The following is a 20965-nucleotide window of genomic DNA, read 5'->3' as shown; positions in this document are numbered from 1 at the left end:
CCAAAGCACAGTCGAGTATAATAGATGAACGTCATTTAATTGTCATCATGTTGGGTACCTATACTTTGATCTAAAACATTTTTCTTATAATCGTGTTGTGGTAGCCGCATTGATAATTATAGATAATGTTACATAAAACATAAAGGAAATTCAAATTGGTGTTTTTCAGTTTTTGAGTGTACAAAATCTCAGTAAAACGTATCTCATCACAAAATGTATGTATGATATAGTTTTGATACTACCTACTTACCACCAGGCCACCATTGTTATATTGATTTTTTTGTCTACAACACTTTCATGGATCTCGAAAATGGAACTGTAATAAAAATAATTATAATACGTAGGTATAGCCGTATAGGTGTATAATATATCAGTATGTGTAATGTGTATTGTCATATTGTCACTTGAAATATTACCTACATTTTATAATACTAATTACTGGATTTAAATGTCTTAAAAATGTGTCAAAATTGCATTAAAAATATGTTAAAATTACAATGCAAATACATTAAAGTTTCATGATAGAATCGTAAAATATATAATTGTTAATTACTTACTTAAATAACATTATGGACATAAACAAGTTACAGAATTATAAAATAGAATAAAACAAAAATATTATAAAAAATTATTTTAAAATCAAAAAATTACGTTTTAACAAAATCTTATATATTTACTTTTTAGAACTTTGTTCTTAATATATGTGGTATCAATAGAATTAAAAATATGGAAAACAAATATCATCAAATAAGTTTAATTTTAAGACAGTATTGAATTTTTCCTCTGCAGCAACAAGGATTCATATGTATCTGAATATATGCATTTTCTTTTGGAAATATTGAGTGTCCGTGAAAACTGGGTAGGTACACTCTGCAACTCAGTTATACCTATACATTATACTCAGTATCCTTTAAATATTTTAGATATCTGTCTGCGAGAGATTGATGCTCCAATAATATATAGTTTCATGTCCCGCAAACAACTGAATTCAAAAATATCTATAGGGTATAAATGTTATAATGAGTAATATGTGTAATTTATACAGTGCGTATGTTTTTGAGGACAAACGATCAAGCCCAGATTACGACCATTAGGGGCCCAGGGGCCAATACATGGTTGTGGGCCCCATCAATGAAAAATATGTCCCCACTTACCATGCCTGTGGTGGTAATAACATGGTATACATAGGTGCACCCATGGGTGAGGGGCCACAACGCCTGTTAGTTCAAACAAGAAAAAATATATTTACTCTTGTAAGCACTATAAAAAGTACAAATTACCACTCAATGTATTTTTAAGCCGAGAAGACTATGGGCCCTTTACATACGTGGGCCCCCATTGCTCCCTCCCTTAATCCGTGCTTGCAAACGATTTAGATATTATACATTTATACACCTATATAAAAATTTAAATTTAAAAGTTAAAAGTATATTAAAATGTTTTTTTTTGTCTTTGGTTGTAACAAAGATATTATGTGGAATGAGTTCATTGAAATCGAATATTCAAATGACCAATGAACACGAAATTTCTTTTTAGATCACATATTTAACATTCAAATTAAAAAATCGTAACATAATCGTAAATTATTATTATCACATTATCGTCAAGTTTTTCGCGGTGAAGAGAGAAACACCGAACCGGTGTATATGTGTTTTGGTCACACTGGATTGTCACCAGCAGTTCCTTCCCTTTTCTTTGCGCCATTTTAATGTTTACCCATTCCGTTTTTGCTGTTTCAGTTTTTAGTGTTCAGTGTTTATCAACTACGTGAATGATCCACTGTTCCCGTGCAAGTATTGTGTGCACTCATTCATTAATATTACTGTTGACATTCACAACGAAACTATTTTTATTTCGATGCATAGGTAATTGATGAAAACTTTGGACTACTGAACAAGTGAACTCGCTTAAATTGAGTACTGTGCTACGGCACTGCGCAATACTTGAAAAATGGCCGCCAGTGACTCAAAGGCTCCGATCCGAAGTGTCAAACGAGTACAGTTCGGTATATTGTCTGCGGACGAATGTGTTAGTATATTGAAAATTTGAAACGTATTTTAATTCGAAACTCCTCATTTATATTCCGCAGTCCGTAATATGATACGCAATACACATACACAATATTATAATACACTGCTGAACGCATTTAGTTTCATAACATTGTGTAATGAAACATTGTTGGAATCGAAAAAAATAAAAACCCACCACCACAATAATATGAACCGACCCATGTCACAAATCTTTAGTTATAAGACCCATTATGGCATAATCGAACTTTTATTTATTTGTCGTGTGATATATGAGTACCTGATAGGTAAGTATTGGGTACCTAATGGGTGCCTGACTGAGAAAGTAATACTTGCAGTTGTTTACACATTTTCAATGTTCTGTGTTCGACTTTTTTGACTTAAAAATGCGTATGATTGTAGTGAGTGCTGGAGTAAAGAATCTTAAATAGACAACTCTATAAAAATTATTCTATTCAGTTTCAACTATGGGTTTTGGCCTGGATTGTATTATTATTGGTACTCATACACCAGATATTTTCTTTAATTGAATTCTCTATGTTTAAAGACGTATGGACCCTCTACCTTGAATAAATTCTGGTTGCGCTACTCACTCAGTTGACTATATTATGAAAAGCACATTATTTAGTCATATGTAATAACATAATACCTATGGGTGACCATAGTTATATATAAAGCACAATTTTGGCCCAACGAGTAAAAAGAACATAATAAAATTATTTAATAATAAAATTATTTAATAATTTTTATACCTTGAAAGATATTTTGGAAATAATATCAATTTGCCCATTAGACAAGTTGGGACAGTAGGCAGTGTGGGTTAATAATAATTATACTGTGCAATACTGAAATATGACATGTCTCTTTCAGTCATGCTTGTTGCTGACAACCAGGATTCAACACTTATTTATGAATTATAATTTATAACTTCCTATTAACTACTTTGCTGGTTTCAATAAGTAAATATAAAACAGTAAAATATTGTTTTTTATTTGTTTCGTGTATAGGTATTTCTTTTCCACCCTTATAATAATATGGACATAACGGTATTAAATTGAAACAAAAAGCTCAGTTTTAAATTGGATGTGATATTACCCTAACCTATGGTTGGTCTAATGTCCCATAAAAACCATTGAAGTATTTAAATATTTATTTAACCCTTTAACTGCTCCAGATGTACTATTACGTTCAAAACATTTATACCATTCACTACTTCATACGTACTATTACGTCCCAATATTTTATAATATTCTCATTTGCCGGTAATGGTAAATGTTTAGGAAACCTTGGCTCGCATTGTTTTATACTTAAATAATAAGATCATATAGATCTCAACATTTAAATTTAAATTAAACAAAAGTATTTTTATAAGTATTTTATTTTACGTAGCAGTACTTACGTTGCAGTGGATAAATTGTGTAGCAGTCAAAGGGTTAAAGTATACGATTGTGTGTTTAGTGCCATTGAGTATTAATTTACTAAATAATATTATTTTATTATATTCAAGTATTTCATTTTATTAAATAAAACTAGTAAATTTGAAAATAATACACTATTAAAAAAAAAAAAATCTAAATATATTTGTTTTTTTCTATAACTTTCTTCAAGTACCTACCTAACATTTATATAGTGTTCAAATATACATACTCAGAAGCGCAAATCACCCAAAAATATTAAGGGCGCTTAAGAACCAAAAAAATTTAAGGAAAACAGAACCTCACACTCATCATTCAAAGTAACATGTCCGTTACGTTTAGTATTTCTATTAACAAAATAAAATTAATCATGGATTTAAATTAATTATAACATTTTATGTAACACAAATTATTTTTATTTATTTATAACTAATAATTATACTAGAAATGTAATTACAACGCACATTTGTTTTCAGCATGTTTAGTTAAAATAATTTCATTATTAACGCTCCGTTAATCCCGCTATGGTTAAAACAAACACACTTTTTCACATCTTTAATAAGACATAGATTTTACATTTCAACCACTGAAACATAATATACCTACCTGTTAAGAGTATTATTAAAACTAATATAATAATAATCTAAATAAATTGAATTACTTATTTGTATATTAAACTAAGATTGAAGTGAGATATTATTCATAATATACCAATAAATTTAATGTGGGTATAAGGGCTTTAAGTAACTTTTTGTAACAGTTTTAATTGTTTTGTCATTGTATAAAATATTAATTTGTTTTAATAAAATTATAAAAATTTATGAAACAACATTTTTTATTCTTGTAAATTATAACTCAATCAAAAATACGGCAATGTGAATAATGACATAACTCACTGGCGTGACTAACTTCGGTTTAAGGACAATATCTCTTTTGATATGGACAGTTGATAAGTCTGATAGTCAATGTTGATACAGTAGTTCATGTCCAAGATTTTTAATTATTATTTATAATCTCGGGATTTGCGGTGTGAGCATTAATATTCAGGGTGCTGAGGACTCTTAGTACTCCCTAAATTTGCACCAATGTTACATAGATAAAGAACTCACAATTTAACGTAATGCTAATTTTATTAAAATATTTGAAATCATGTAAATATTTTATTTTAGAAATATAGATGTATTTCTCTACTTTACATGAGTTTACTCATAAGAAATTAATAATTCCACTTAAAATATTCATATAATTTGTTCTATACATTAGCTGTCTTAGGTTGTTAATAGAAGCTAGGCTTTGTCCAATACTGACAAGCCGATATTGAATTACTGATTTTTAACACCAGTAAGTCTTTTAGACATGTTTGTATTGGTAATATCTGTATGCAAGTTGTGAGAAGCTTATTGAAATTCATTTGATTCAGATATAATTATAAATCAAATTTTAAGTATGGATGTGTTTTCTTTAGCCTTAATATATTATCATGGTACGTATTATACCTTCCACCAAACGTAATTTAGTAGATTTTTAAGATAAATTTGTAAAGTTACATTTTCAGTAAAAGCTAAATATTTTTATCTGGCAAAATATATCTTAAGTAATTATTGTTTAACGTTGCTTAATTATTTAATTTTGTTCACTAATGTAGTAAACATTAAAATGTAATTTAAGTTAAGTTTAACATTTTTCATGATTGAACAAAACTAATTAGTTGTTGACGGTTATAGCGACGTATGTCGGTCACAGAAGGTGGCATTCGGTTTGCAGAGACTATGGAAGGAGGACGCCCAAAACTTGGTGGACTTATGGATCCTCGGCAAGGTGTTATTGATCGATTTTCAAGATGTCAGACATGTGCAGGTTAGAAAAATAATTATAAATTGTTTTTGTATTATTTATTTATTTATTTATTTTATATTTGTAGGTAACATGACTGAATGTTGTGGCCATTTTGGTCATATCGAGCTAGCTAAACCTGTGTTTCATGTAGGGTTTGTAACTAAAGCCATAAAAATCCTGCGCTGTGTTTGTTTTTATTGTTCCAAATTATTAGTTAGCCCTGTAAGTATGCTGAAAGTAGACTCAATATAGTTATATTAACTTTATTTTTTTTTCAGACTCATCCCAAAGTAAAAGAAATTGTTATGAAATCAAAGGGACAGCAAAGAAAACGTTTAGCGTTTATATATGATCTATGTAAAGGCAAAAATATTTGTGAAGGTGGTGATGAACTAGATATTAACAAGGATAATGTCAATGATCCTAATATGCCTGTAAATAAAAAACTATTTGATGATAATTTATTTAATAATAAACTGATTATATTTATTTATATATGCTGTTTTTATAGCCAAAAAAACAAGGACATGGTGGTTGTGGTCGTTATCAACCTACTATACGGCGTGTAGGCTTAGATTTAACTGCTGAATGGAAGCACGTTAATGAAGATTCTCAGGAAAAAAAAATACCTCTGACTGCTGAACGTGTGCATGAAATTTTGAAACATATAACTGATGAAGAAGTTGTAATCATGGGAATGGATCCTAAATTTGCCCGTCCTGATTGGATGGTACTAACAGTTTTACCTGTTCCTCCTTTACCTGTCCGTCCTGCTATTGTTATGTTTGGATCAATGAGAAATCAAGTAAGTTAAATTAATATATTTTAAGTATAATGTTCTATTCTATTAATATTTTTATATTACAGGATGATTTAACCCACAAATTGTCTGACATAATAAAATGTAATAATGAATTAATTCGCAATGAACAATCTGGCGCTGCTACTCATATTATTGCAGAAAATATAAGAATGTTACAATACCATGTTGCTACTTTAGTAGATAATGATATGCCTGGTCTACCTAGGTAAGCTGGAAATATTTTTGTAGTACCTATTTTATTTAATAATATTGTTATTTATTAAGATTAAAGTAAACTTTATTTTTCATAATATTATGCCAGAAAAAACTAAAGGACCAACATTTTTTAACCTAACTAACACAATTTACATGTTAACCAATTGGCATCATTCGCACCTTATTTCTTATTGCACTGTAATTCAGTCAGCGTTATTTATAATTATTATTTAATATGTTTGTGCATGTTGTATGTGTTGATCATTATTTTTTTAATTTATCTATCTATTCTTTTTCATTTTTCTATCAAATTACAGTTTCATTTGTTATATAAATATGATTTTCAAATAAAAATACAAAACAACCGTTTCATTTTTCATTCTAAAATATTAAAAACAGTTAATTAATGAATTAAAAACTAAAGATTTGGTTTAATATAATATTATGTTTAGTAATGTGTATGAGTAATTTTTGGTAAGATATAATATATTTTAGTTTTGACACCATTTGGTATAAAACAATTTCTGCTCTAAAAGTTTTTTGTGATGGGGATGACGTCAATTGGCATGAAAAAATAAACTTGATTTTTTCTACACATGTAAATGTGTATAGAAATGTGGTCTGCAATAATCCTGTTAATATTTTAAAGTAGTCAAAATCAAGCATAATATATCAGTTTATTAAAAGTTTAAACATAATTTTATGTAAAATTGAGATGGTGAACCTTAAATGTACACACATATTATATATTTAGGGCAATGCAAAAATCTGGTAAACCTCTAAAAGCACTTAAAGCACGGTTGAAAGGTAAAGAAGGAAGAATACGAGGAAATTTGATGGGAAAACGTGTAGATTTTTCTGCTCGAACTGTAATTACCCCTGATCCTAATTTGAGAATTGATGAAGTTGGTGTACCTCGTACTATTGCTCAAAATATGACATTTCCTGAGATTGTCACCCCATTTAACATAGACCAGTATGTATAGTTGATATTTTTTTTATAAGAGTATTATTAATATTTATTTAAATACATGTATTATGATATTAACAATTTAATGTCAATTAGTATGTTGGAGTTAGTTCGCCGTGGTAATTCTCAATATCCGGGCGCTAAGTATATTATACGTGATAATGGCGAGAGAATTGATTTACGTTTTCATCCTAAACCTTCAGATTTGCATTTGCAATGTGGTTATAAAGTTGAAAGACATATTAAAGATGGTGATTTAGTAGTTTTCAATAGACAGCCTACTTTACACAAAATGAGTATGATGGGTCATAGAGTTAGAGTTCTACCTTGGTCTACATTCAGAATGAATTTAAGGTAAATTAATATATTATTATAAATAATTGATTAATAATGGATTACTAATGTTTATACTTTCTTTTAATAGTTGTACCTCTCCTTATAATGCTGATTTTGATGGTGACGAAATGAATCTTCATGTTCCACAATCTATGGAAACAAGAGCAGAAGTGGAAAACATCCATATTACTCCTAGACAAATTATTACTCCTCAAGCTAATAAACCTGTTATGGGAATTGTGCAAGATACTTTGACAGCCATCAGAAAAATGACAAAAAGAGATGTATTTCTTGAGAAGGTAATTAATTCATATTTCCATTGCTAGAAATTAGATTTTTATACTGTGTCTCAAATAAGAGTAACCTCTGGTAGTGGGGAGATGGTTACAACAATGGGTGTGGCTAATGCTAACATGTCCCAAGTGCGCTGGTCTCTTGTAATCACCACTGTATTATTCTATCAACTGCCTAGCTAGTTAAAATTAACACCGTAAAGAATTTTTTTGGCTGTGGCTGATCATTGGGAACAAAATCTAACGTTGAAAACCAATTAAAATGATGGCAGAGGTCTGATAAAACCGGTTGGCACCTGTGGTTACCCTTCAGTGGCGATTAAACAAGAGGGATAGACCCCCCCCCAACTTTTTAATATTTTTAATAACTCATATATAGGTACTAACTATAACAACTCTCGTGTATATTTAATATTAAAATTATTTATGTAACAAAATTTATATTAATTTGTAGTTTATAATTTCGGCCAGTCTTTATTTATGACAGAGTGTGTAAACGATTATAATATAATCTGTACATGTACATTTATCGCAAACAACACACATTTAAGGCATATGTCACACATAAATACGGATTACAGTTTAGTTCAGTACTGAAATGACGAATAAAATTGTGGCTTCTTAAACAACAGGATTTGCATTTTCTAAGTAACAATAAAATTATTATTAAGAAATAATAGATCACTAAAAAGTATTTGAAACAACTTTTTAAAAAAAAATTGTTAAATTATTAAATGACACGCTAAAATACGGAACATTTAAATACAGTACACCCCCTCTCATCCCCCCTTAGACAAAAAACTAAAAATTGTGTGACGTGGTGACACTGAGGAAAGTATTTGGAATATCTCTGTAAAAAAATTGGAAAAAACTTCAATAGTGTCGTCTGAAAATTTGAACATGAAAAAGATTGTTCTTTATATTATATAAAAGGATAATCAGTAACCATAAATTATATTTTTAATCAAATAGTGTATGTTAAAAAATCAGCCCTCCCCCCCTCTATGACAAAATAATTTGATCACCGCTGTTACTCTTATTTGAGATAAGAGTATAATATGAGTATAAAATATAGTTTGGCATATTTTTTAAATTGTCTTACAATGTCATTTAATTTTTTTAAATTATTTTTTAGGAACAAATGATGAATTTATTAATGCATCTACCAATTTGGGATGGAAAAATGCCTACCCCATGTATTCTTAAACCTAAACCAATGTGGACTGGTAAACAACTTTTCTCACTGATTATACCTGGTAATGTCAACTTGATACGTACTCATTCTACTCACCCTGATGAAGAAGATAATGGACCTTATAAATGGATATCACCCGGTGATACAAAGGTATAACTTATTAAATTAATAAGTTCTGTAATTTTATCTTTAAAATGTATGCATAGAATTTTCTTTAAAACAATACTAATTTTAAAATATAACTAATTTCAAATTTGTATTATGAAAAAACGATTCACATATTATTTTGTTCTTTAATATTTTTAAGTACTATTTTTACTTAGTTGATTTTATTTTACTACATTGAATTTAATTGGTAATATAATTTCCTAAGTATTTGTGACTAATATTTTTTTTCATTAACTAAAAGTTTTCTTATTTTATTTTTACTATTGCAATAAACTATTTTTTAGTATTTAGTATTTACTATTTGTTTAATTATAATATTATATTTTTGTTTATTTAATTTATTAATTTCTAGGTAATGGTTGAACATGGTGAATTAGTGATGGGGATATTGTGTAAGAGTACCTTAGGTACTTCAGCTGGGTCATTACTCCATATTTGTTTTTTGGAATTGGGGCATGAAGTATGTGGACGGTTCTATGGTAATATCCAGACTGTGGTTAATAACTGGCTTTTATATGAAGGTAAAACACTAATATTATATATTTTTGTTATGTTTTTAACTATATTTTTTATTGCTAACATAGGTCATTCTATTGGTATTGGTGATACCATTGCTGATCCTCAAACTTATTTGGAAATTCAAAAAGCTATTAAAAAAGCCAAGGAAGACGTAATTGAAGTTATACAAAAAGCTCATAATATGGATCTTGAGCCAACGCCTGGTAATACTCTTCGTCAAACTTTTGAAAATCAAGTAAATAGAATTTTAAATGATGCTCGTGACAAAACTGGAGGTTCTGCTAAAAAATCTTTGACTGAATACAACAATCTCAAAGCTATGGTTGTATCAGGAGCTAAAGGTTCTAATATTAATATTTCTCAGGTATGTTATATTGTTATTAAATTATTATTTTTATTTAAACAAAACTTGGTTGGCTTTTAGGTTATTGCTTGTGTTGGACAACAAAATGTTGAAGGCAAGCGTATACCGTTCGGTTTTCGTAAACGCACATTGCCACATTTCATTAAAGATGATTATGGTCCAGAGTCTAGAGGGTTTGTTGAAAATTCATATCTTGCTGGTTTAACACCATCAGAATTCTACTTTCACGCAATGGGTGGTCGGGAAGGTCTTATTGATACTGCTGTAAAAACTGCTGAAACTGGTAAGTTTTTATCTGCATAAAAATGTCTAGTTATATTTTAATACACATATATTTATAACATCTTTTACAAGGTTATATTCAAAGACGTTTGATAAAAGCTATGGAGTCAGTTATGGTTCACTATGATGGAACTGTTCGTAACTCGGTTGGTCAGTTGATTCAGTTGCGTTATGGTGAAGATGGTCTTAGTGGGGAGGCCGTAGAGTTCCAGAGTATTGCCACTATAGAACCATCACACAAGAAATTTGAGGCCGAGTTTAAGTTTGATGTTTCAAATGAGAGACACATGAGGAAAATATTTAGTGAAGACGTGTTAAAAGACTTGACTGGTAGCAATGACAGTGTGACTGAATTAGAAAGAGAATGGGAACAATTAACTACCGATAGAGATACTCTAAGAGAAATTTTTCCTTCTGGAGAAAGCAAAGTGGTATTACCATGTAATTTAAAACGTATGATTTGGAATGTACAAAAAATTTTTCATATTAACAAACGAGGGCAAACAGACTTGAATCCAGTCAAAGTCATAAATGGTATGTGTGTATAATAAAATACATATTTTAAACTGCAAGTCTTGTATTTTTATTTTTATTTTTATTTTATCTAACTTTAGGAGTCAAAGAATTGTTAGACAAGTGTGTTATTGTGGCTGGTGGAGATGAGTTGAGCAAAAAAGCAAACCATAATGCCACATTATTGTTTCAATGTTTAGTGCGTTCCACTCTTTGTACTAAGTTAGTGTCAGAAAGATTTCGTTTATCATCTGAAGCATTTGAATGGTTAATTGGAGAAATTGAAAATAGATTTAAACAAGCTCAGGTAAAGTTTCCTGTTGAATATAGTATATACTTAATGCCGTTCTAAAAAATATTTTTTTTTTCAGGCACAACCTGGAGAGATGGTAGGAGCATTGGCAGCTCAAAGTTTGGGAGAACCAGCTACTCAAATGACATTGAATACTTTCCATTTTGCTGGTGTATCCTCAAAGAATGTAACTCTTGGAGTGCCTAGATTGAAGGTAAATACTTAATTTATTTATTTTCTGTAATGTATTTAACAATTAATTAATATTGAATAAAATGTAGGAAATCATCAACATAAGTAAAAAGCCAAAAGCACCTTCTTTGACTGTATTTTTGACTGGAGCAGCTGCTAGAGATGCAGAAAAAGCTAAAAATGTACTGTGCCGCCTTGAGCATACTACATTGAGAAAAGTTACAGCCAACACTGCTATTTATTATGATCCTGATCCTCAAAATACAGTCATTAGAGAAGATCAGGAGTTTGTAAATGTTTATTATGAAATGCCTGACTTTGATCCAACAAGGATTTCACCATGGTTGTTACGTATTGAATTAGATAGAAAAAGAATGACTGGTAATATTAATAATTATTTATTTTTTAGTATATCAATCTATATATTTTTTATTTTTTAGATAAAAAATTAACTATGGAAGCAATATCTGAAAAGATCAATGCAGGTTTCGGTGATGATCTCAATTGTATATTCAATGATGACAATGCTGATAAATTAATCCTACGTATACGCATAATGAATGGTGAGGACGGAAAAATGAATGGAGGTGATGATGAAGATACTGCTGATAAAATGGAAGATGACATGTTCCTTAGATGTATTGAAGCAAATATGTTGTCTGATATGACCTTACAAGTATGAAATAACAGTATTAGAATAAATTTAATTTAAATTGCAATTTTTTTATGTTTGTTTTCCCAATTCATAGGGTATAGAAGCCATAGCAAAAGTGTACATGCATTTGCCTCAAACAGATGCTAAAAAAAGAATAATCATTACTGATACTGGAGAATTTAAAGCAATTGCTGATTGGTTGTTGGAAACTGATGGTACTAGTTTAATGAAAGTATTGAGTGAAAGAGATGTCGATCCTGTAAGAACATTTTCGAATGATATTTGTGAAATATTTTCGGTAAATACTAAATATAATAACTTAAATTGCTAAATTAAAATTTGAAACTAAAAACAAACTTAATTAATGCAAGTCTTGAATTTCAGGTTTTGGGCATTGAAGCTGTACGAAAGTCTGTAGAAAAAGAAATGAACACTGTATTGAATTTTTATGGTCTGTATGTAAACTATCGCCATTTGGCATTGTTGTGTGACGTAATGACAGCTAAAGGTCACTTGATGGCTATTACTCGACATGGTATTAACAGACAAGATACTGGAGCTTTGATGAGGTAACATTTTTCTTTCATATGATATTATAAATTATTATGTTACAATTTAATTATTACTTTATTTATTTATTTATTTATTTATTTATGAACGGGCTAAGAGCCCAATAGAACAACACAATTTGTAGTAATGAAAATGAATATTATAACAATAACTTGACAATAACAGTAACTTTAATAATAATAATAATTTGTGCTTACACATAGATGTTCATTTGAAGAAACGGTTGATGTGTTGTTGGATGCAGCTGCACATGCTGAAGTTGATCCAATGAGAGGAGTGTCTGAGAATATCATTATGGGACAATTGCCTAGAATGGGAACAGGTAAATCATTTGGTTATTTTAATTTAAGAAAAATAAAGAAATACAGCATATTTTAATGTAATACATATAATATGTCTTTATTAGGTTGTTTTGATTTACTTTTGGATTCTGAAAAGGCTAAGGATGGTATAGAAATACCAATGGATAATGGTTACATGGGTATGGGTGCTGGTGGTATGTTTATGGCTGCTGGAACACCATCAATGTCTCCTGCTATGACACCCTGGGATCAAACTTCCACACCAGTTTATCAAAATAGCTGGTCGTCAAGTAAGAGTGACACTTAAACACCTAAAAGTAATTATTTTTCTTCTATTAATTCCATTAACCTTTAAATTATTTACAGGTTTGGAAGCTGGTATGACTCCTGGTGGACCTGGATTCTCTCCAGCTGGATCAAGTGAAGCTAGTGGAACATCACCATTCTGGATGACAAGTGGAGGAACTCCGGGTAGTCCCGGATCTCCAGGCATGGCCACTAGTCCATATGTGCCTAGTCCTAATTCGATGTCACCAAACTACAATTATCCATCAAGTCCACAATTTGGTTCTATGTCACCATCTATGACTCCTACTAATTATTCACCAACAAGTCCACAATATTCGGCCACACAACAAAATACTCCGAAATACTCTTCTATGTCGCCTAACTACAACTATTCTCCAACCAGTCCATCATATTCGCCTACAAGTCCATCTTACTCTCATACTTCATATTCACCAACAAGTCCTTCGTATGTATTTAAAATAATTTTGCAACATTAAAAGTTATAATTTTTCTCTTTTTTTTTAGTTATAGTCCAACATCTCCATCATATAGCCCAACATCGCCTTCGTATAGCCCAACATCTCCATCATACAGTCCTACTTCTCCATCATACAGCCCTACATCTCCCTCGTAAGTTGATTAAAATTAAGTTTATTGTAACAACTAACAACGCTTATTTTTATTACTTCATTCTTAAGTCTATACTTGTACTAATATGCTCTGTATGTAAATACACAAAAGCTTAAAATAATTTATAATAAACTTTATTTTATTTCAGATACAGCCCTACCAGTCCTTCATACAGTCCCACGTCTCCGTCGTATAGTCCGACATCTCCATCGTATAGTCCGACTTCTCCATCGTAAGTAACCTTTATATAGTCAAAATTGAATTCTAAATACTAAAAAAAAAAATTTTAAAAAGCTCACAAAATGTATGAATATTCAATTTTAATTTTAATCATCTTTCTTAATCATTAATTATATATCGCGGTTTTACTATTTTATAATATTGTAGTTACTTTGCGCCAATAACTAAAATGTAATTTACTTTAATAGGTATAGCCCTACATCGCCATCTTATAGCCCAACTTCGCCATCATATAGCCCAAGCTCACCACAATATACAGCATCTTCACCTTCCTATACTCCTAGTGCTACATCGGGTGCCAGCAATTACAAATACTCACCCACGTCGCCTTCACTTGCTGTTAGTCCAACATACTCTCCAACCAGTCCAATGTATTCGCCATCAAATGCGTCATACTCTCCATCTTCTGTGCAACATACACCAAATACTGGAGTTACACAGTACAACCAGTCTTACAGTCCCAGTTCACCAGTTTACTCACCTACTAACTTCTCATTAGCAAGTCCCAGGTAAGATAAAAATCGATAATAATAAAACTTTTAACTCTATATTTAATTGTCATATAATTTATGAAAAAAAACCAATTTTATTTTAGGTACTCTCCCACATCACCAACATATTCACCCGGTGTTGGGAGTCCAAATTATTCTCCATCTTCACCCAGCTATTCTCCAACATCTCCAAATTATAGTGGACCTGAAGAACAATAAATCAAACTACAGTTTTTGTAAACAAACTTTATATTTTTGAATTATTTACCTAAAACAGATTTTTTTTCAGCTTCAAAGTATTTTAAGTAGCTAGATCCTAAATTAGAAGACTAATTATTTCTTTATTAAAAAATGAATTTCTTTTAATATTATATTATTGTAAATACAAATATCCGCGTTATTAATTCTTACCTTTAATCTATTTTAAACCCTGTGTTACAAGTGTTACAACCATGGATAAACAGATTAGGTAGGTACTTTTATTATGTTTAATATAAGCGCTTATACTGCGGGTAGTTGGGAAATTAAAACCCTAATTTGTCAAGGAACTGATTATATTTTTTATAAAAGGTTAAGATAATAACTTTAAGATCACTATTATAGCTGATATATTATTATTGATATTTCTCATGAATACAATGTTTATTTTAATATAATGTTTACAAAAATAAAATAATAATACATAAAAAAAATAATATGTCAAACTTAAAAATAATTGTAGGTAACGTCCACATGTGCCTTACAATTAACCTTAACAATTAACTATAATCATTATAATAATTTATAATACTGTTTATATATATACATACCGCCTACTTGATAGATATCGATATTATTTTTAAGTTTTACTTTTGAGCAATTTGAAAAACAATAATAACTACGAGCACATAAGTCGGTCACAAAAAAACCACCCTCATCTATTGTTTGATTCATTTAAAATATATTACAATATTTCATTCTCGTTGTTTAATAATAATATTATGCCCAGGAGAAATCACTGGCAACGTTAACTTATATTTACACGAAACACAAAACCGTCATGTTTTGTAAAAAATCCACGGCGATCGGCGCGGAGTCGTATTAGGAAATACCGAAAGCGTTGGATCGCACACGGGCACGCGATGGCCGCCCGAGTAAGGTCCTAATGATATCGGCTGTCGTTATTTCTGTACTGTCGTTCGTCGCGATGATACTCGGGCCCGGTCGACCGACCATTGTAGTAACCGTCGGCGCCGCCACTGGAATGTCGTTGACCGTAACCGGGGCCGTTATTGGTGGCCGGCGGCCCGTAACCGGCAGGCCTGGCCGGCGTCATCGGTATCGAGTGGCCCGTGGCCTTCCGCCAGCCGTCCAGGTACTTGCGGCGCTGCGCCTCGTCTTCCGCCGCCTCCCTCAACCGGCGCCGCTGTGACCTCGATGAACTGCTCTCACTAGAGTCCTCCGACGTGCCCAGGCCCATGTCCTTGTCCGGCCTCGGGTTGGTGGCGTACGGCTTGTTGGCAGACGCACCGCCGCGGTACCGCCTGTCCACTTCGCCAAAGTCAGGCTGCAGCAGCGACGGGTGCGGTATGCAGTACGGTCCGCGGGTGGTGCTGTTGTTGTTGCCACCGGCCAGCTGCGCCGCTGACTTGCTGCAATCGTCCGCCGTGGTGGACGGTCGGCGAGCTTTCTGCGACCCACCGCCGCATGCGCCCGGGCCGAACAGCGACAGGAGCACGGGCAGCAGGATCATACCGTGCAGGGCGCCGAACACTATCACCAGGAAGATCATCTTGAAGAACACCATGAATATGTAGCTGCCGGCCAATATCAGGGCCGACACGCCTAGAACCGTGCTGATCGCGCCCTGCATGATCGGCAGGCCCAGCGCGTACAGGCTCTCCCGGACCCGATCCGCGGGCCGCGTTGCCCCAGACGACATGTACGCGTAGCATATGTGCGCGGTGAAGTCCACGGAGAACCCGATGCACATGATCAGGTTCACCATGGATATTGTGTCCAGGTTGACGCCCCATAGGGCCATGTAGCCGACCACGCCCAGCTCGATGGAAACAATGGAGAAGGCCACCCACAGGGAGCACAGCACGTTTGGTATGAACAAGAACGAGATCAGCATCATCGTAGCCCCGCCCACCACCATGGACTGAATCGACGTGGGCCTAACGAGTTCAAACTGCGCGGGACAAAGACAAAAAAATATCATTACCCAGGTTGATATAGACAGGTACAACAGGTGGATGTATTTGAAAACTTTTTATACAATATATGAGTATACTATGACGTATGGTTAGATGTTTCATTCTTAAAAGTTGCTATTACTATTATTTCAAGTAGGTAGTTATGTAAAGTTAGTATTGCTATTGCTTTCGAATCCCGTTTAAAATAAAAACAAATCCCACCGAAATCAATATAATATTTGCCAACAACGCGCAACTAATGCCAGGGCACACCGACGCACGTGACTCAAAACAAATCTGATTGTTTAGTCTTTCAGTACGTTCAATTCTAAGAAAATAAATTGTTTCAGTGCCACGTTTCCATTGGCGTAATCATTTAATTGACTTATGGAAAAATCGAAAATTTATTTTTAATGCGGGTTAATCATAATAATTGTGTGAAGTGAAGAAATTTTACACGTCTGGACGTTTGGTTAGGAATATTGTCTATGAGGCAAACAATTATGATTTGAAATGATTTTTACGTGAATATAATATTGTAGTTTGTACAGGTAAAGGTATAATAATTGTGATATACTGATATTATTATAATGCGTATAATCTTACCTGATCGAAAAATACGAAATATGGATGAAAAACGCTAACGTTTAATGGAGATTCGTGCGCGATTTTCCGCAGTTCTCTCACCATGTCTTTTTCCATGTTTCCGTCGCTAATATTTACCGCCTGTATCATGAATCGAGAAGCCACGATTTTGGTACCGTCGTCGTTAAACTTTACATCCAACGAGAAGGGATTTGGTTTGAACAGCCACAGCTAAAATCGTGTAAAAGTAAGACGATAAGTATCCAAGTCGACTGTTCGAAACCATAATAAATTATTATGTTACATAAATATATATAATACGGAAACGTTCAGTACGTACGTCGTTCAGCGTTTGCAAAAACGTTTCGCGTGTATCTATGGTCACGTTCAGTTCCTCTTGGTTTCTATTCACGTAATTCACGAATGACCGTACCCAAGACTCGGTGTACAGTGGACTAGATATGAACGTCGAATTCTCGAAAGTCTTGGTCAAGTTCTCTATTTCGTTTTGTACGTCCACATCCCAATAGTCCAATTCCCCGGCAATTATTACCTGAAAATGGTATTGTATGCATACATTAGTATTATCATTGATTATAAATAGGTACTCTATTGTACTACTATTTAGCTATATTATAAAGAATTTCCAATTATCCGTTAAGAAATGGATTCATAAATGACTGCATGTTTTACGGTTTTTTCCGTACGACATTTGATCTCTATAACACGTCTGTGAAAGTGTGAACTTACAATTTTTTAAAACAAGATTTGGATAGTGCCAGTATTTTACAAGTATAAATAGTAAAAATGTGCAAGGCTAATCCCGGAATATGCAAATCAATAACAAAGGAGTTATTATAGGGGCTGAACCGAAGTTTCATAAGGTATTTTTCATAATTGTATAAAAAAAGACAGAATAGACCGCAAAAAATATTTTGTTCTTTGAGTCACCAATCACCATCGTTGACCTACATAATATTATATGTATGAACTATACGAAATCATTTATTATATTTGTCTGCTGCAGTTTCACGACTTCTTAGCCGAACGGTTTTTTGAAATATTTTTGCAGACTTTGCAGTTGTTATACAACAGAAAATTACCTACTAAATTATAACACCATAATTTTATATTTGGAATCTTACTCGCGGTCGTTCATTCAATATACCTACTAATAACATGGTACACGCGTCTACTCCGTGGTTTTATTATATAGAACTTGACGCTAAAAATTTCAACCGTGACATTTTTTTTTTATTTTTAATATGTTTTAACAAGTCGACATTGATGACAAAATTACGTTTTCTTACTTCTACAACCACGCACGTGTAATTATAATTTATAACTATATAGGTACAAACGTCCCTCATCGTATTTATATAACATATTAATATGATACCTACACGTCACCGTCTCGTGAATATATTTTAGTTAACCAGAACCTTGAATAATAATAATTATATCAGTAGTAGTTCATGAGGTTATAGGTTACACCCAGTATTACCTATATTACCTAATTACGGACTAATAAAATACAGTTAATTGTGTATCCGTATTCCGTACACTGTATTGTACAATGTTCCTTTTGTACTGATATTTTTATAAATTCCTAAGCGAAAGAGATCCCGATGACAAGTGGCCACATGTACTCCGCGGGACCAAATGGTTTCAAATATCAATAATTTATACTTATAAATGATATATGACATTGTACATAAATTATTATTGTCTCCGTAAGCTGAGCTTTTTGTGGAGACTTTATAACTTTTTATATATTTTTCTTATAATTTTAGCACCCCCTAAAATATTATTGCTTAAGTATCGAATAGTCCTAAATACATAATATATTTTAATAAATAATACCTAATAATAGTTATAATGTATTCATTTGAATAAAATGCGTAGAACTTTCACAGATAAAACGGAATCAATCAAGCGTGAATTGTATTCGATACCTAGTACCTATGAATAAATTTGATTGGATTGTGCATTCTGTTTTATACGTAAATGTTTATACTTTATATAATAATATAAAGGTTTATAAATGTATACATATATTTAGGTATACACATACCTTTAGGTATACCTACCTGGCTACATATAATAACATATTATAATAATATGTTAAAGTCGATTATCGATAGTATATAATATTATATTATGTTATTCCTACCTGGATTCTGTACGGGAATTCTCTGAAATAAAAATCGTCCCTGTCGTAGAATTCGATGGAGTACGAGTCGACCCTGGACAGCTTTCTCCTCTGTAATCCTTCTTGGATGGTGGTGGTGCCATACAGCGCACCCGCCAGGTACCCAGCGAACACCAAGAGCACCATTATCTTCACATACCACTGGTTCAACGCCCATCCCAGACTGTCTCGACACCAAACCATTATCGCGTTGTCAGGGTTGTCCCGGGGATTTCCAGGGTCCTTGGGGTTCACTCCACCCGAACAGAACACCCTGTACAACCACGATTCTTTGTCTGCAACGTAAATCATACAGCTGTTTAATATTACTGAAAGTGCGGTAAAGGTATACGCTAGTATTAAACTGCCTTATAGGTTAGGTTAGAGTTAGTTAGTTAGTTAGTTAGTTAGTAGTCTAACCTAACCTACAGCATGTTCCAAAAGTCCCGTATATGGGGATATACCCCCCCCCCACCGGTCAAACGGTTATATTTTCTGTAGAAAAAACAAATATCGTATTGGTATTATAATTATTTTAGAAATCGAAGAATAAATTTAATTATTTAGACATTTGTAGAGATGAGCATTTTTAAAATTATCAGAAAAGCGAACATTATGACGTAGTGTAGGTCACAGCAGTAACGGGAATATATAATATAATATAGGTACAGATGTTAAATTTTAAAGAGATTATTATAATAATAGTGTTTTGTGAAATATAATTAGTAATGACTATTTATTTGGTAAATATAATATAGGGGAAAAACGTACGTTAACTTGTACCATATAATATTTATTTTAAAACAGTAAATTATTTTTTTTTTCGAATTTTAACTCTCTAATAATATTTGTATATTGGATTATGTACATTGTACCTACACGATTCGTATAAAATAATGTACAAACGTATATGGTGAAAATTTTAAAATATATAGACATGACCGGTGTTATAGTTGTGTATCTATACCTACCACGGTATATCGAAAACTTCCACATATTATTCCACGATTCACGTCTTACAATAATACCTTTACACTTTGCGGTTGTACAAACTTCACGTACGGACATCCCGTTCTTATAAACGCATTCAAATTACAGTATAGTGACACGCGATGATATATTATTATTGTGGTCTGCAGGATAATATTTTTTCACGCGCACACGTTCTATGTTCACCTCACAATACTATACCAGCTATCAATATATAATATATATGTTTATTGTACGATCAACTCTAAAATAATGTATCTATAATTGTAGAGTGGATATATATATTATAATGATAAGTGTACGTATATAATGTAGAAGTTCAAACATATTATAATGATACGTTACCAGTTCGGAGTTACATTTTATTCGTTTGAAATTTATAAAAACAAAATTGTTGGACATTTTTGAGAATCACATTCGTATAAC

General features: G+C 32.1%; 2 protein-coding genes across 5 annotated transcripts in view; one reads left to right on the top strand and one right to left on the bottom strand.

Moving 5' to 3' along the window:
- The first annotated feature begins 1702 nt into the window (after positions 1-1702).
- On the top strand, positions 1703-14985 carry LOC132945489 (DNA-directed RNA polymerase II subunit RPB1-like). 4 transcript variants are annotated; one of them, XM_061015252.1, is made up of 28 exons: positions 1703-1798; positions 1866-2028; positions 5167-5299; positions 5364-5500; positions 5557-5712; positions 5790-6083; positions 6146-6306; positions 7051-7272; positions 7363-7620; positions 7691-7901; positions 9031-9240; positions 9611-9779; positions 9843-10141; positions 10202-10424; positions 10496-10957; positions 11038-11243; positions 11308-11442; positions 11510-11801; positions 11861-12096; positions 12170-12373; positions 12460-12644; positions 12849-12967; positions 13052-13237; positions 13314-13701; positions 13761-13865; positions 14014-14097; positions 14294-14614; positions 14701-14985. In XM_061015252.1, the coding sequence occupies exons 2-28, from the start codon at positions 1951-1953 to the stop codon at positions 14813-14815; spliced, it is 5589 nt and encodes a 1862-aa protein (XP_060871235.1). In that variant the 5' UTR covers positions 1703-1798; positions 1866-1950; the 3' UTR covers positions 14816-14985. The 4 variants fall into 4 exon arrangements, with proteins under 4 accessions (XP_060871235.1, XP_060871236.1, XP_060871233.1 ...); XM_061015253.1 differs by having other exon boundaries at positions 1719-1793; XM_061015254.1 differs by having other exon boundaries at positions 1755-1789.
- Positions 14986-15193: 208 nt separating this feature from the next.
- The window catches only part of LOC132945490 (patched domain-containing protein 3), a 36361-nt gene continuing 30589 nt past the window's right edge, over positions 15194-20965 (bottom strand). The window contains exons 7-10 of the mRNA XM_061015255.1: positions 19532-19845; positions 17699-17911; positions 17380-17589; positions 15194-16769 (exon numbers count right to left, since the gene is read on the bottom strand). Coding sequence (XP_060871238.1) covers positions 15738-16769; positions 17380-17589; positions 17699-17911; positions 19532-19845 — 1769 coding nt within the window. The 3' untranslated portion in view covers positions 15194-15737. The remainder of the gene's footprint in view (positions 16770-17379; positions 17590-17698; positions 17912-19531; positions 19846-20965) is intronic.

The sequence above is a fragment of the Metopolophium dirhodum genome, chromosome 5 (genome assembly GCF_019925205.1).
Source record: "Metopolophium dirhodum isolate CAU chromosome 5, ASM1992520v1, whole genome shotgun sequence".
Classification (NCBI taxonomy): domain Eukaryota; kingdom Metazoa; phylum Arthropoda; class Insecta; order Hemiptera; family Aphididae; genus Metopolophium; species Metopolophium dirhodum.
The sequence above is the reverse complement of the archived record's forward strand: the minus strand, read 5'-3'. Positions and strand labels throughout refer to the sequence as shown.